We start from the raw sequence: 17,083 nt of genomic DNA on the forward strand, positions 1-17,083 counted from the left end.
GGCCATTCTAACTGCTGTGAGGTGATACCTCATTGTAGTTTTGATTTGCATTTCTCTAGTAATTAGTGATGTTGAGCATGTTTCCTTGCGCTTTCAAAACATCTTTGTATGTCGTCTTTGGAGACATGTCTAGATCTTCCACCCGTTTTTTTGATTGAGTAGTTGTTGTTGTCTTTTTTAATTTTGAGCTCTATGAGCTGTTTGCGTTGTTTGGAAATTAATCTTTTTTCAGTTACTCGTTTGCAAGTATTTTCTCTTGTTCTATGGGCTGTCTTTCATTTTATTTATGGTTTCCATAGCTGCGCAAAAGACTTTAACTTGGTCCCATTTGTTTATTTTTGTTTTTATTTTCATTACTCTAGGAGGTGGATCAAAAAAGATCTTGCTACAATTTATGTCAAGGAATGTTCTGCCTATGTTTTCCTTTAAAGTTACATTTACATCTTTAACCCATTTTTAGTTTATTTTTATGTGGTGTTAGGGAATGTTCTAATTTCATTCTTTTACTTGTAGCTGTCCCAGCATCCTTTATTGAAAAGACTGTCTTTTTCTCCATTGTATATTTTTGCCTCCTTGTCATAGATTAGGTGACCATAGGTTGGTTTATTTGTGGGTTTATCTCTGGACTTTCTATCCTATTCTACTGATCTATATTTCTGTTTTCATGTGTATTTCTATATATTTCTGTGTTTGTGTATGTGTTTTGATTACTGTAGCATTGTAGTACGGTCTGAAGTCAGGGAACCTGATTCCTCCAGGTTCATTTTTCTTTCTTAAGATTGCTTTGGCTATTTGTGGTCTTCTGTGTTTCCAAACAAATTTTTAAAAAATTTTTTCTTGTTCTGTGAAAAATACCATTGGTAATTTGATAGGGATTCAATTGAATCTGTAAATTGCTTTGGGTGGAATAATCATTTTGACAATATTGATTCTTCCAATCCAAGAACATGGTATATCTCTCCATCTGTTTCTGTCATCTTTGATTTCTTTCATCAGTATCCTATGGTTTTCTGAGTACAGGTCTTTTGCTTCCTTGCTGCTGCTGTTGCTAAGTAGCTTCAGTCGTGTCCGACTCTGTGCAACCCCATAGATGGCAGGCCACCAGGCTCCCCCATCCCTGGGACTCTCCAGGCAAGAACACTGGAGTGGGTTACCATGCCCTGCTCCAATGCATGAAAGTGAAAAGTGAAAATGAAGTCGCTCAGTTGTGTCTGACTCTTAGGGACCTCATGGACTGCAGCCTACCAGGCTCCTCTGTCCATGGGATTTTCCAGGCAAGAGTACTGGAGTGGGGTGCCATTGCCTTCTTCTTGCTTCCTTAGGTAGGTTTATTGCTATGTGTTTTATTCTTTTGGATGCAATGGTAAATTGGATTATTTCCTTAATTTCCCTTTCTCCTCTTTCATTATTAGTGCATAGGAATATAAGTGACTTCTGTGTATTAATTTTGTACCCTGCAATTTTACTAAATTCACTGATAAGCTTTATTAGTTTTCTGGTAGCATCTTTAGGGTTTTCTATGTGTAATATCATGTCATCTGCAAACAGTGACAGTTCTACTTCTTCTTTTCCAATGTGAATTCCTTTTATTTCTTTCCTTTCTGACTGCTGTGGATAGGACTTCCAAAACTATGTTGAATAGTAGTGACAAGAGTGGGTATCCTTGTCTTGTTCCTGATCTTAGAGAAAATGCTTTCAGTTTTTCACCATTGAGAATGATGTTTGCTGTGAGTTTGTCATATATGGCCTCTATTATGTTGAAGTAGGTTCCCTCAATGCCCACTTTCTGGATAGTTTTTATTTATAGATGAGTGTTAGATTTTGTCAGAAGCTTTTCCTTCATCTACTGAGATGATCCTATGATTTTTATTCTTCAGTTCGTTAATATGGTGTATCACATTGATTAGCATATATTGAAGAATCTTCACATGTCAGGAATAAATCACAGTTGATCATGTTGCATGATCCTTTTAATGTATTGTTGGATTCAGTTTACTAGTATTTTGTTGATGATTTTTACATCTATGTTCATCAGTGATATTAGCATGTAATTTGTGTGTGTGTGTATGTGTGTGTGTGTGTGTGTGATGTCTTTGTTTCACTTTGGTATCTGGATGATTGTGGCCTCATAGAATGAACTTGGGAGACCTCCTTCCTCTACGATTTTTAGAAGAGTCTTAGAAGAATAAGTGTTAACTCTTGAGAGTTTTTATACTTTCTCAATACTTGTCCTTTGTCAAATATGTCTTTTGCAAATATTCTCTGTGTGTGTGAGTCTATAGCTTGTCTTTTCATCCTGTACTTTTTTTTATTTTAATTTTTAAACTTTACAATATTGTATTAGTTTTGCCAAATATCGAAATGAATCCACCACAGGTATACATTTGTTCCCCATCCTGAACCCTCCTTCCTCCCTCCCCATACCATCCCTCTGGGTTGTCCCAGTGCACCAGCCCCAAGCATCCAGTATCGTGCATCGAACCTGGACTGGCAACTCGTTTCATACATGATATTATACATGTTTCAATGCCATTCTCCCAAATCTTCCCACCCTCTCCCTCTGCAACAGAGTACATAAGACTGTTCTATACATCAGTGTCTCTTTTGCTGTCTCGTACACAGGGTTATTGTTAGCATCTTTCTAAATTCCATATATATGCGTTAGTATACTGTATTGGTGTTTTTCTTTCTGGCTTACTTCATTCTGTATAATAGGCTCCAGTTTCATCCACCTCATTAGAACTGATTCAAATGTATTCTTTTTAATGGCTGAGTAATACTCCATTGTGTATATGTACCACCGCTTTCTTATCCATTCATCTGCTGATGGACATCTAGGTTGCTTCCATGTCCTGGCTATTATAAACAGTGCTGCGATGAACACTGTCTCTTTCCCTTCTGGTTTCCTCAGTGTGTATGCCCAGCAGTGGGACTGCTGGATCATAAGGCAGTTCTATTTCCAGTTTTTTAAGGAATCTCCACACTGTTCTCCATAGTGGCTGTACTAGTTTGCATTCCCACCAACAGTGTAAGAGGGTTCCCTTTTCTCCACACCCTCTCCAGCATTTATTGCTTGTAGACTTTTGGATTGCAGCCATTCTGACTGGCGTGAAATGGTACCTCATAGTGGTTTTGATTTGCATTTCTCTGATAATGAGTGATGTTGAGCATCTTTTCATGTGTTTGTTAGCCATCTGTATGTCTTCTTTGGAGAAATGTCTGTTTAGTTCTTTGGTCCGTTTTTTGATTGGGTCATTTATTTTTCTGGAGTTGAGCTGTAGGAGTTGCTTGCATATTTTTGAGATTAGTTGTTTGTCAGTTGCTTCATTTGCTATTATTTTCTCCCATTCTGAAGGCTGCCTTTTCACCTTGCTAATAGTATCCTTTGATGTGCAGAAGCTTTTAAGTTTAATTAGGTCCCATTTGTTTATTTTTGCTTTTATTTCCAATATTCTGGGAGGTGGGTCATAGAGGATCCTGCTGTGATGTATGTCATAGAGTGTTTTGCCTATGTTCTCCTCTAGGAGTTTTATAGTTTCTGGTCTTACGTTTAGATCTTTAATCCATTTTGAGTTTATTTTTGTATATGGTGTTAGAAAGTGTTCTAGTTTCATTCTTTTACAAGTGGTTGACCAGATTTCCCAGCACCACTTGTTAAAGAGATTGTCTTTAATCCATTGTATATTCTTGCCTCCTTTGTCAAAGACAAGGTGTCCATATTTGTGTGAATTTATCTCTGGGCTTTCTATTTTGTTCTATTGATCTATATTTCTGTCTTTGTGCCAGTACCATACTGTCTTGATAACTGTGGCTTTGTAGTAGAGCCTGAAGTCAGGTACGTTGATTCCTCCAGTTCCATTCTTCTTCCTCAAGATAGCTTTGGCTATTCGAGGTTTTTTGTATTTCCATACAAATTGTGAAATTATTTGTTCTAGCTCTGTGAAGAATACCGTTGGTAGCTTGATAGGGATCACGTTGAGTCTATAAATTGCTTTGGGTAGTATACTCATTTTGACTATATTGATTCTTCCAATCCATGAACATGGTATATTTCTCCATCTATTAGTGTCCTCTTTGATTTCTTTCACCAGTGTTTTATAGTTTTCTATATATAGGTCTTTAGTTTCTTTAGGTAGATATATTCCTAAGTATTTTATTCTTTCCGTTGCAATGGTGAATGGAATTGTTTCCTTAATTTCTCTTTCTATTTTCTCATTATTAGTGTATAGGAATGCAAGGGATTTCTGTGTGTTGATTTTATATCCTGCAACTTTACTATAATCATTGATTAGTTCTAGTAATTTTCTGGTGGAGTCTTTAGGGTTTTATATGTAGAGGATCATGTCATCTGCAAATAGTGAGAGTTTTACTTCTTCTTTTCCAATTTGGATTCCTTTTATTTCTTTTTCTGCTCTGATTGCTGTGGCCAAAACTTTCAAAACTATGTTGAATAGTAATGGTGAAAGTGGGCACCCTTGTCTTGTTCCTGACTTTAAAGGAAATGCTTTCAATTTTTCACCATTGAGGATAATGTTTGCTGTGGGTTTGTCATATATAGCTTTTATTATGTTGAGGTATGTTCCTTCTATTCCTGCTTTCTGAAGAGTGTTTATCATAAATGCATGTTGAATTTTGTCAAAGGCTTTCTCTACATCTATTGAGATAATCATATGGTTTTTATTTTTCAATTTGTTAATGTGGTGTATTACATTGATTGATTTGTGGATATTGAAGAATCCTTGCATCCCTGGGATAAAGTCCACTTGGTCATGGTGTATGATCTTTTTAATGTGTTGTTGGATTCTGATTGCTAGAATTTTGTTAAGGATTTTTACATCTACCCCTACATATGTTGTCTACAAGAGACCCACCTCAAAACAGGGGACACATACAGACTGAAAGTGAAGGGCTGGAAAAAGATTTTCCATGCAAACAGGGACCAAAAGAAAGCAGGAGTAGCCATACTCATATCAGATAAAATAGACTTTAAAACAAAGGCTGTGAAAAGAGACAAAGATGGTCACTACATAATGATCAAAGGATCAATCCAAGAAGAAGATATAACAATTATAAATATATATGCACCCAACTCGGGAGCACTGCAATATGTAAGACAAATGCTAACAAGTATGAAAGGAGAAATTAACAATAACACAATAATAGTGGGAGACTTTAATACCCCACTCACACCTATGGATAGATCAACTAAACAGAAAATTAACAAGGAAACACAAACTTTAAACGATACAATAGACCAGTTAGACCTAATTGATATCTATAGGACATTTCATCCTGTACTTTTGAAAAAGTCTGATTTATCAATTTTTCCTTATGCTTTTGGTATGAAGTCTATGAACTCTTTTCTTAGCTTGAATCCTAAATATTTTCTCTTATGTTTTTTACTAAAAGTTTTATGGCTTTAACACTTAAGCCCATAATCCATTCTGGATCAATTTTTGTATAAGGTGTGAGATATAGAGGTTCATTTCATTGCATTTGGAGGTCAAATTGCCCCAGCATTGATTACTTTCAGTAATCAACTATTTCTTCCTCTGTTGAACTACTTTTGTATCTTTGTCAAATAATCAATTGAGCATGTTTGTCTGAATACATTTCTAGGTTCTCTTTTGTGTTCCATCATTATCTACATGTCTGTCCCTCTGCCAAGACCACACAGTCTTGATTACTGGAGCTACATAGAGGTTTTTCATATGAGATAAAGTAATTCCTCCCACTTTTTTCCCTTTCTTGGGAGTTTTCTTTTCTTTTTTTTTTTTTTTTTGTAAGCTATTCTAGAGTCTGTACCTTTCCATATAAACTTTAGAATAAGTTTCTTTACATCTACAAAAAAAAGTTGCTGAGATTTTGATAAGAATTTTATTAAAACTACAAATCAGTTTGGGAGAAGTTGCCATCTGTATCATGTTGCACCTTCTAATTCATGAACACGGTATTTCCATTTACTTAGGTTTTCTCTGATTTCTTTTATCAACATTTTGTAATTTTCAGTATGCATATCCTGTACAGATTTTGTTAAATGAATAGCTAAACATTTTATTTCCTTTGGAATGGTCATAAATAATATTGTGCTTTTAAGTATGGCTTCCACATCTTTTTTTTTAGTATGCAGAAATGTGTTTTTTTTTTTTTATGTTGATCTTATAACTTACAACCTTACTGAATTCACTGATTAGTTCTAAGAGGTTTTTGATAAATTCCTTGTGATTTTCTCCTTAGACAATCATGCATCTGCAAATATAGACTTTTTATGTCTGCCTTTCCAATTTGCATGCCTTTTATTTCTTTTACTTGCCTTATTGCAGTGACTATAATATGCAATTATGTTGAATAAGGGTGATGAAACTAACATCTTTCCTTGTTCTTGATTTTTGGAGAAAAGCTTTCACTCTTTCATCATTAAGTATGACATTAACTCTAATGGTTTTGTAGATGACATTTATCAAATTGAGAGCACAAACTTCTAGTTCTGACTTGCTGAGAGTTTTTATCACGAATGAGAAAATTGGATATCCACACTTAGAAGAATGAAATTGGACCCTTATCCCCCACAGTGTACAAAAATTAACTCAAAATGGATGAAAGACTTAAAAGTAAAGCCTGAAAGTATACTCATGATTGCTGGGAGAAATATCAATAACCTCAGATATGCAGATGACACCACCCTTATGGCAGAAAATGAAGAGGAACTAAAGAGTCTCTTGATGAAAGTGAAAGAGGAGAGTGAAAAAGCTGGCTTAAAACTCAACATTCAAAAAACTAAGATCATGGCATCCAGTCCCATCACTTCATGGCACATAGATGGGAAAACAATGGAAAGAGTGGCTGACTTTATTTTCTTAGGCTCCAAAATTACTGCAGATGGTGACTGCAGCCATGAAACTCAAAGAGGCTTGCTCCTTGGAAGAAAAGCTATGGCCAGCCTAGACAGCATATTAAAAAGTAGAGACATTACTTTGCCAAAAAAAAAAAAGGTCCGTCTTGTCAAAGCTATGGTTTTTCCAGTAGTCATGTATGGATGTGAGATTTGGACTATAAAGAAAGCTGAGCACCGGTGGCTCAGACGGTAAAGCATCTGCTTGCAATGCAGGAGACCCAGGTTCGACCCCTGGGTTGGGAAGATCCCCTGGAGAAGGAAATGGCAGCCCACTCCAGTACTCTCGCCTGGAAAATCCCATGGACAGAGGAGCCTGGTAGGCTACAGTCCATGGGGTCGAAAAGAGTTGGACACGACTGAGCGACTTCACTTTTGAACTATGGTGTTGGAGAAGACTCTTGAGAGTGCTTTGGACTGCAAGGAGATCCAACCAGTCCATCCTAAAGGAGATCAGTCCTGAATATTCATTGGAAGGACTAATGCTAAAGCTGAAACTCCAATACTTTGGCCATCTGATGTGAAGATCTAACACATTGGAAAAGACCCTGATGCTGGGAAAGATTGATGGCAGTAGGAGAAGGGGGAAACAGAGGATGAGATGGTTGGATGGCATCACCGACTCAATGGACATGAGTTTGAACAAGCTCTGGGAGTTGGTGATGGACAGGGAAGCCTAGTGTGCTGCAGTCCATGGGGTCGCAGAGTCAAACATAGCTGAGTGACTGAACTGAACTGAAAATATAGCACTATTAAAAGAAAACATGGAGAAGGAGCTTCTTGACATTAGTTTGGGCAATGAGTTTTTTTTTTTTTAATCAAGGTATAGTTAATATACAATATTATATAAAATTTAGGTGTACAACACGATTCACAATTGTTAAAGGTTGTATTCCATTAATAGTTATTATAAAATATCAGCTTATTTCCTATGTTGTACCTATACTATATGTCCATGTAGGTTATTTATTTTATACCTAGTAGTTTGTGCCTCTTACTTCCCCCCATTTATCCCTCCTGTTTCCCCTCTCCCGACTGATAACCATTAGTTAGTTCTCTGTATTTGTGAGTCAGCTTCTTTATTGTCATATTCACTGATTATTTTTATTTTTTAGATTCCACATGTAAGTGATATCATACAGTATATGCCTTTTGGTTTTCTTGATATAACTCCAAAATCACAAATAACAAAGACAAAAATAAACAGGTGGGATTGCATCTAACTAAAAATCTTCTGTGCATAAAAGGACACCATCAACAGAGTGAAGATACAGCCTTTGAGATGGGAGAAGACCTTGCACACCAAATATCTAATAAGAAGTTAATATCCAAATACATAAGGACCTTTCATAACTCAATAACAAAAATTAGTTAAATAACCTGATTTTAAAATGAGCAAAGGACCTGGATAGGCATTTCTCAAAAGAAAACATACAAATGACCAAACAGGTATATGAAAAGATGTTCAACATCACTAATCATCAGAAATGCAAGTCAAAGCCACAATGAGATATCACCTCACATATTTTAGAAAGGCTATTACCAAAAAGACATGAGATAACAAGTGCAAATGAGAATGAAGAAAAAAGGGGACCCTCCTAACCTACTGGTTGGAATGTAAATTGTAGAAAACAGTATGGAGGTTTCTCAGAAAATTAAAGCTAGAACTACCATATGATCCAGCAGAAATAAAGTCATGATCTCAAAGAGATATTCACACCCACATGTTCATTGCAGCACTATTCACAATAGCCAAGGTATGGAAGCAACCTCAGTGTCCATCAATGGACAAATAGATGTGACATAGATAGATAGATACATTGGCAGAAACATATAAGAATATTAGTCAGTCTTAAAAAAAGTAATTTTTTCCACTTTTTTTTAAATTTTATTTTATTTTTAAACTTTACAATATTGTATTGGCTTTGCCAAATATCTTGCAGTAACATGAAGTTGGAAGACATTATGATAAATGAAGTAAGTCTGACACAGAAACACAAGTACTGCATGATCTCACCTATATGTGGAATCTAAAAAGTTGAACTCAAGAAACAGAGAGTAGAGTAACTACCAGTAACTAGAGGATGGGGGAAAAGAGATACACCAGACCAAGGGCACCACGTGTAAGTCATGCAGAGGAATTAGTCCTAGAGACCTAATGTACAGCCTGCTAACTGAAGGTAACAGTAGTTTCAGTGTGTACTGGAAATTTGCTAAGAGATCAAATTTTAAGTGTTCTCACTATCACACACACACACAAAAAATGTTACCTATGTGAGGTGATGGATATGTTAGCTTGATTACGGTAATCAGTTCACAATGTATACATACGTTACGACATCATGTATATGTACATTGTGTATATGTACATCTCAAATATACACAATTTCTACTTGCCAATTATACCTCAACAAAGCTGGGAAATGAAAAAGGGCCAAAAAAAGGTGATCTTCCAATTTCATTCCCTTCCAGTTCAGTCAGATTTATAATACTTTCCCTCTCTTTCTCCACAGAACTTTGTTCCTTTTAATTGAAATAAGATAGAAACTTCAGGAAACAAAAGACAAAATCTGGTCAAAATGGTTTTCATGCTTTTGCTCCCAATCAAATGAGCTCAGGTCTTGCAAGGGAACATTCTCATGGCCCGCAGCTCTGGGCTGTGAAGAGAGGTGTTCCACGGTCACCTCACTAATGCTCCCTTGGTGACCAGACAGTTTGAGGTTACTGTTTGCCAAGTCTAAAACCAGGCCCTCAGAAAGAAGACGAAGGAATGCTCTAGTAGGAGAGAGTTCTGACCCCAGTCTTACTCCTCCAAGGCAGAAACTGTGACCTTGTAGTAAAATCCAATTACAACTTCCTCTTGTTTTATTTGGAAATGAAGGATTTTTCCCAATGTTGTTTAAAAAAAAAATCAGTAAGCAATATTCCTAAACAAGTGCCCCTGAGTAAATCTATAATGTATCTGCCTCAGGATACAACATAGAAACGATTCAGTGAGGACCTACCTGACTATACTAATAGAATGTTACCTTACTATACTAGTAGAATATTACTTTACTCCAGTGCTCTTTGTTCTCAAGAATATTGACTATACATCTATTGAGGGCCTACCTTACTATACTAATAGAATGTTACTTTATTCTAATATTCTTTGTTCTAAAGAATATTGGCCATACATCTACCAGTAGCAGCTATTTCCATGAAAAAGGAAAACCTTTATGTGATAGTGCCTCATTGCTCAAGCCATATTTGAGTTTTCTTAGCTATCCCTGACAATAGAACCCCCCACCAGTAGAGCACCAGACTCCCTGGCTCAAGTAGGAGGAGGAGACAGGGATAAAAGTAGACCCCCACTAAACACAGACTCGACATGGGCCCAGATACATGGGCCCTGTGGGTGTCAACAGGCTCTGTGTGAGGCTAGAGGAAGATTAAAGGAAGCCTTGCCTGCCCAGCTCTTCCTAACATGGCACTTCAGACACCATAAGAATGAATAAACTCAACTACCTAGATATATAGTGTACAAAGTGTTAGTCACTCATGTCTGACTCTGTGACCCCATTGACTATATAGCCCACCAGTCTTCTCTGTCCATGGAATTCTCCAGGCAAGAATACTGAAGTGGGTAGCCATTCCTTTCTTCAAGGGATCTTCTCGATCCAGGGATCGAACCCAGGCCTCTTATATGGCAGGCAGGTTCTTTACAGTCTGACCCACGAAGGAAGCCCACCTAGATATATACTGAAAACTAAAACAGAGAAAACCAAAACAAAGCCCTCATATCATGAATGAGCGTGTGCTGACCATGCTATGGTTATCTTCGTGAAATCATCTGTGGAGATTTAGCCATGGGCAGGACTTCCCTGGTGGCTCAGAAGGTAAAGCATCTGCCTGCAGTGCAGGAGACCCAGGTTCAATCCCTGGGTCAGGAAGATCTCCTGAAGAAGGAAATGGCAACCCACTCCAGTATTCTTGCCTGAAAAATCCCATGGACAGAGGAGCCTGGTGGGCTACAGTCCATGGGATCACAAGGAGTCGGACACGACTGAGCGACTTCACTTTCACTTTTCACTTTCAGTGTTAAGTCACTGTAAGTAACAGCCATAATATTGGAGATTTATCTACCATCATGAGAAATATTTGTGGGTTACTTAGTGCAAAATAACAGAAGGAGAGAATCCTGTATCTCTACTAGGCATTTTAAAAGTGTAGCATATCACATACTCTAACTGAAGAAACAGACATTTCCCTGAAACTTGCAACAAAAATGCCATTTTTCTAAATTTGATAATGGCTTTTATCTTGGGATGTGGGGCAGGAGGATGGAGAGTAGATTAGGACATTCACTTTCTACGTTCAACACTTCTGTGATGTTTAGAGGTTTTAATAAAGACCATGTATCACTTTTATAATTAAGCAGTTATAACAAAGATCATTTAATAACTGTGTATGTGTGTTAGTCACTCAATCATGTCTAACTCTCGGCAACCCCATGGACTGTAGCCTGCCAGTCTCCTCTGTCCATGAAGTTGTCCCAGCAAGAATACTGGATTATCATTTCCTCCTCCATAGGATCTTCCCAACCCAGATCTCCTGCATTGCAGGTGGATTCTTTACCACCTGAGCCACCAGGGAAGCCTCAATTAATAAATACTGTTCTATTAATACATTTTAAGTGCTGAGTCAATGCTTGTTTAAAAACAAAAGAGGGAAATATTATTTTTAAAGGAAAACAAATGTTGATAAGCTCTGTGCCTGCCCCAGTCAAGGAATGACAAGGTGACTATGACAAGTTTGCTCCAGAGACATTTCTTAACAAATTCCAGTGGTTTACATTCTGTGACCCACTATTCAATGAACCTCTTTAGTTGGCCTTTCCCAGGATTCACTCACAACTCTTCCTAGAAAATCTCAAAGCCTTCCTGCTGGAATAAGTGTTATTTTCTAGGCAGCTCTCACCAAAGGGCAGCCTAGTAATTAACAAGTTTCATCTCCAGAGGCTTCAGGATCTCATTTCTGGCGAAGGATGTGTGTGCTACACATGATAACACTGTCAAAACTTGCTGTCTTATAAGGAGATTTTTGACATCATAACAAAAGAACTCTGTATACTCCTAAATATTTACCTCTCTTTGTCTCAGAACAACTCCTCAGAGCTCAGGGATTAAGTCACTCCTTGCAGCAAAATGAGGATCTGCTTTCTGTAAAACTGTAAACTGTATTTTTGGAGTTCACTCTTTCATTTCAAATATTTCATGTTACTAGGTAACTAAGAGCAATTGCACTATGTAGTCAGCCCTCCTTATCTCCAGGTTTCACACCCGCAGGTTCAACCAACCATAGATCAAAAATACTTGGGGAAAAAAACAGAAATTCCCAAGAAGCAAAACTTGAACGGTGTGCCAGAAACTGTTAACAAAACTTTTGATCATATTAGGTACTATAAGTAATCTAGGGATGACTCAAAGTATATGCAAGGATAAAAACAGAAATTCCCAAGAAGCAAAACTTGAACGGTGTGCCAGAAACTGTTAACAAAACTTTTGATCATATTAGGTACTATAAGTAATCTAGGGATGACTCAAAGTATATGCAAGGATCTGCATGGATTACATGCAAGCCCTACTCCATTTTCCATAAGAGACTTGAGCATCCGCATATCTTGGTGTCCAGGGGGTCCTGGAACCAGTTTCCTGGGGATACCAAGGGACTGCATATAGCAGGCAAGAGGAATCTGTAATTCAAGCTGCACTTTTAGAATTAAAACTGACTCCTAAATTTGCAAGACATTAGAGACTTGAAGAGAAATAGTGTTCCACACTAGGAAACGTGAGGTTCCGATGTTCTCTGGGTTTACCTCGATTTGGAGAAACGGAAATGTTAGCTTCCGACTTTAACAACCAGATGTTTTAGATGAAGTGCCTGACTGTATAATATCCATGGAGCTTCCTGCTCTGGTCTGCTCGGTAATGCCTCTCCCTGACATGCCTTGTTTGATGTTTCAGGAATTCGTGATGATCGTCGTCTTTGGTTTGGAGTTTATCATTCGAATCTGGTCTGCAGGCTGCTGCTGCCGGTACCGTGGATGGCAGGGAAGACTGAGATTCGCCCGAAAGCCCTTCTGTGTCATAGGTGAGTATCAGAGTCCTGGACGCCCAGGTTTGGGGCACTGCATCCTTTTCTTCTTCTGTCTCTGGTATTACCACATTTGGTTTACGTTAAAAGCTAACATTCATGGATTCTTCACCATGGGCCAGGCTCTCTCATGGTTTGAGAGTGCTAACTCATTTAATCCGCTTCACAGCTCAGTGAGGTAGGTATTTTCATTATCCAAGTTTTGCAGATGAAGAGGCTGGGGCACAGAGAGGTGGAGTGAGTTGCGAAAGTCACACAGCTAGTAAATGGTGGCACTGGAACTGAGCCAGAGGTCCTGGCTCTGGAACTCTCACGTCAAGTTGAGCCGTGCTAAAATACACAGTTCTCGAGCATTGCCCTGAATTAGGGGAAGCATTGATTTCCGTGAGTATAAAGATCTATTTTTGCTCTACAGTGTAAGCAGTACTGCCTTTATGCTCTTGGTCAGCTGAAATGTGTAAGTGTACCGGTCCTGGTAAAGCTTATTTATGAGCAGGCCTCAAGAATAATTACATGTATGGCTTATTATACCCACTGTAACCATGAGACCTGATAAAGTGTTTTCCCCTCTGAAATTTGGGTCCCCACCTTACAGTCCCTGAATAAATATCACATCTCTACAACTCCCTGGCTGCTGTCGCTTCAAAGAGATTCCAGTCACCTGGGTGCCAGCCTGAAACTATAAAACATTCCAGAGTTAAGATCTGGCACCTCGGAGTGATATATTTTAAAGTATATCATAAAATTGAAAATTTTAGTCAATTATATCTCAAATTTTAATTATTTTTTCAAGTGAGCTGCCTACATCATGGCCTTTAATCCCTAAATATTTCAGTATGGATTTTCAAAAGGAAGACTATGAGTCTGCATAATCTTCTGTACTTAAATTGGATGTTAGTACAACCCCTTATCTAATCTGCTGGCTGTATCCTAGTTTTGCCAGTTGACCCAATAATGTCCTTGTAGCATTTTTCCCTCCAGTCTAGGGTCACACATGGTGTTTAGTCATCAGGTCTCTGTGGTCTTCTTTTATCTAGAACAGTTCCTCAGCCTTTCTGTCTTTTACAACACTGACATTTTTGAAGAATTTGACCTATTTTTTAAAAAATGGAATGTTTTTATTTCTTTGGGGGAAGAATAGTAAAACCCTGTGTACTATAGCTTCTTGTAATTGTGGATGTCGTAGTTGTCGTTATTCAACAGTTGCATTTGGTTTCCTTGCTCTTTTCTCCTTCCTATTTCTTTGGCAGCCACTCAAATCTCATGGACGGAGGAGCCCAGTAGGCTGCAGTCCATGGGGTCACTAAGAGTCGGACACGACTGAGCGACTTCACTTTCACTTTTCACCTTCATGCATTGGAGAGGGAAATGGCAACCCACTCCAGTATTCTTGCCTGGAGAATCCCAGGGATGGGGGAGCCTGGTGGGCTGCCATCTATGGGGTCGCACAGAGTCGGCCATGACTGAAGCGACTTAGCAGCAGCAGCAGCAAATCCAAATGCTGGAAGTTCCTGGTGAGCTCACTTATTTCCACTGTTTCCAACCTGAGAAACTGGGGGTTTTAGTTACAAGCTAGTTTAGGCTAAGCTCCTCATCAGCAAAGGGTTTTCCATTCTGTTTCAGAAATTGTTGAGCATCTTTAGATACCTTCGTCACCCAATGCTTAAGGAGGAAGTGGAGAAACCCTTTGCACGCGCTCTGTCAGAGGAATCCTTTGTTCCATCTTTTATGCCAGTGCTGTGTCCATGTCCTGGACACTTGTTCTGAGCATGGGGAAGTGGGTGGGCTCCCCACACACCTGCCTATTTCAAGAGTTTCCTTTCATTCAACTGGACTTTGTGGAAACGTGACTGCTTGAAAAGCACTGCAGTTACAGAAGTGACTCTAGTGCAATTCTAAGTTACATCAACCTTGAAACACCTTGCTTGGCCTTCGCTCATGCAGTCTGTTTGTCTGGCTGCCCCTCTTCTGCCAGATGAAGTGCAGAGGAAACTGGGCACCAGCTCCAAGCCCCCGAGGGGCCCACCTGGCCCCCAGGGCACATCCGTGCAGGCACTTGGTTTTACTCTGAAGATCTCCTCTCTTTTTGAATCTCCACTCAAGCTACACCATGAAACACTGTAGCTCGATGCGAAATTATGGCACGAGAGCTTCTAGTACTATAAGGGACCCGAACAATTCACAAGGCAAACAGTTTAGTAGGACTCATTCAGCTTCTATAGGATAAAGTTGGTTCACAGCTGACTGCAGGAATGTCCCGTTTCAGACTTTAAAACCAATTAAAAATTGCCAAAGAATGTTCAAACTACCACACAATTGCACTCATCTCACACGCTAGCAAAGTAATGCTCAAAATTCTCCAAGCCAGGCTTCAACAGTATGTGGACTGTGAAATTCCAGATGTTCAAGCTGGATTTAGAAAAGGCAGAGGAACCACATCTGTTGGATCATCAAAAACATAAGAAATTTCCAGAAAAACATCTACTTCTGTTCTGTTGACTACGCCAAAACCTTTGACTGTGTGGATCACAACAAACTGTGGAAAATTCTTCAAAAGCTGGTAATACCTATCCATCTTACCTGCCTCCTGAGAAATCTGTATGCAGGTCAAGAAGCAACAGTTAGAACTGGACATGGAACAACAGACTGGTTCCAAGTAGGGAAAGAAGTACATTAAGGTTGGACATCACCCTGCTTATTTAACTTATATGCAGAGTGTATCATGTGAAATGCCAGCCTGGATGAAACACATACTAGAATCAAGATTGCCAAGAGAAATATCAATAAACTCACATATGCAGATGTCACCACCCTTCTGGCAGAAAGGGAAGAAGAACTAAAGAGCTTCTTGATGAAAGTGAAAGAGGAGAGTGAAAAAGTTGGCTTAAAACTCAACATTCAGAAAATTAAGATCATGGCATCCAATCCCATCACTTCAAGGCAAATAGATGGGGAAACAATGGAAACAGTGAGAGACTTTATTTTTGGGGGTTCCAAAATCACTGCAGATGGTGACTGCAGCCATGAAACTCAAAGACCCTTGCTCCATGGAGGAAAAGCTATGACCAGCCTAGACCGCATATTAAGAAGCAGAGACATTACTTTGCCAACCAAGGTCCATCTAGTCAAAGCTATTTTCAGTAGTCATGTATGGATGTGAGAGTTGGACTGTAAAGAAAGCCGAGCACCAAAGAATTTATGCTTTTGAACTGTGATGTTGGAGAAGACTCTTGAGAGTCCCTTGGACTCAAGGAGATCAAACCAGTCAATCCTAAAGGAAATCAGTCCTGAATATTCACTGGAAGGACTGATGCTGAAGCTGAAACTCCAATACTTTGGCCACATGATGCGAAGAGCTGACTCCATGGAAAAGACCCTGATGCTGGAAAAGATTGAGGGTGGGAAGAGAAGGAGACGAGGATGAGATGGTTAGATGGCATCACTGATGCGATGGACATGAGTTTGAGCAAGCCCAGGAGATGGTGATGGACAGGGAAGCCTGGCATGCTGCAGTCCATGGGATCATAAAGAGTCAGACATAACTGAGAGACTGAACTGGCTGAGAATTTGGTTTTAATCCAATTCCAGAGGCAATGCCAGTGTATTTCTGGCCCCTAAGCTAAAGAGCATGTTCTCTCCCACATGTTTGCTGCCTTTTGATAGCTGTTCTCAGCTGCAGATACATGGGCACATCTTGGTCCTTTAATCTTCCTCTTCCTCTCTTGAATCTTTCTGGGACTTGGTGTAGCATGTGATGCTGAAGACGGTGTTGTGTCATCTGTAACTCAGCCACCTTTAGGCCTGTCAGCTGTGACTTCACAGATTCAGTTTGACGTAGTGTAGGTGTGGTTGGAGCTTAGTTTCCACTTCAGGCCTTTTCTTCATTTGTTATTTTACCTCTACCAACTCAGCTTCTTTGGAAGAAAACCTCACAGATAAATACATAATGAATACCCACTAGAACAAAAGCAAGATTTGTACTTACACTTAAGGTAACTATGCACTTCTCAGTCTTTTATTTGATATATGTGTAATGATTTGATTCGTGGTCCAGCT

The 17,083-nt window shown here is 38.9% G+C and overlaps 1 protein-coding gene across 3 annotated transcripts in view; it reads left to right on the forward strand.

Annotated features, from left to right (window-relative positions):
• The window catches only part of KCNQ5 (potassium voltage-gated channel subfamily Q member 5), a 624,758-nt gene that overhangs the window by 443,155 nt on the left and 164,520 nt on the right, over positions 1-17,083 (forward strand). For all 3 annotated transcript variants that reach the window (XM_027550934.1, XM_027550933.1, XM_027550935.1), the window contains exon 3: positions 12,898-13,024. In XM_027550934.1, the coding sequence (XP_027406735.1) occupies positions 12,898-13,024 (127 nt within the window). The remainder of the gene's footprint in view (positions 1-12,897; positions 13,025-17,083) is intronic.

This window comes from Bos indicus x Bos taurus, chromosome 9 (genome assembly GCF_003369695.1).
Source record: "Bos indicus x Bos taurus breed Angus x Brahman F1 hybrid chromosome 9, Bos_hybrid_MaternalHap_v2.0, whole genome shotgun sequence".
Lineage (NCBI taxonomy): Eukaryota > Metazoa > Chordata > Mammalia > Artiodactyla > Bovidae > Bos > Bos indicus x Bos taurus.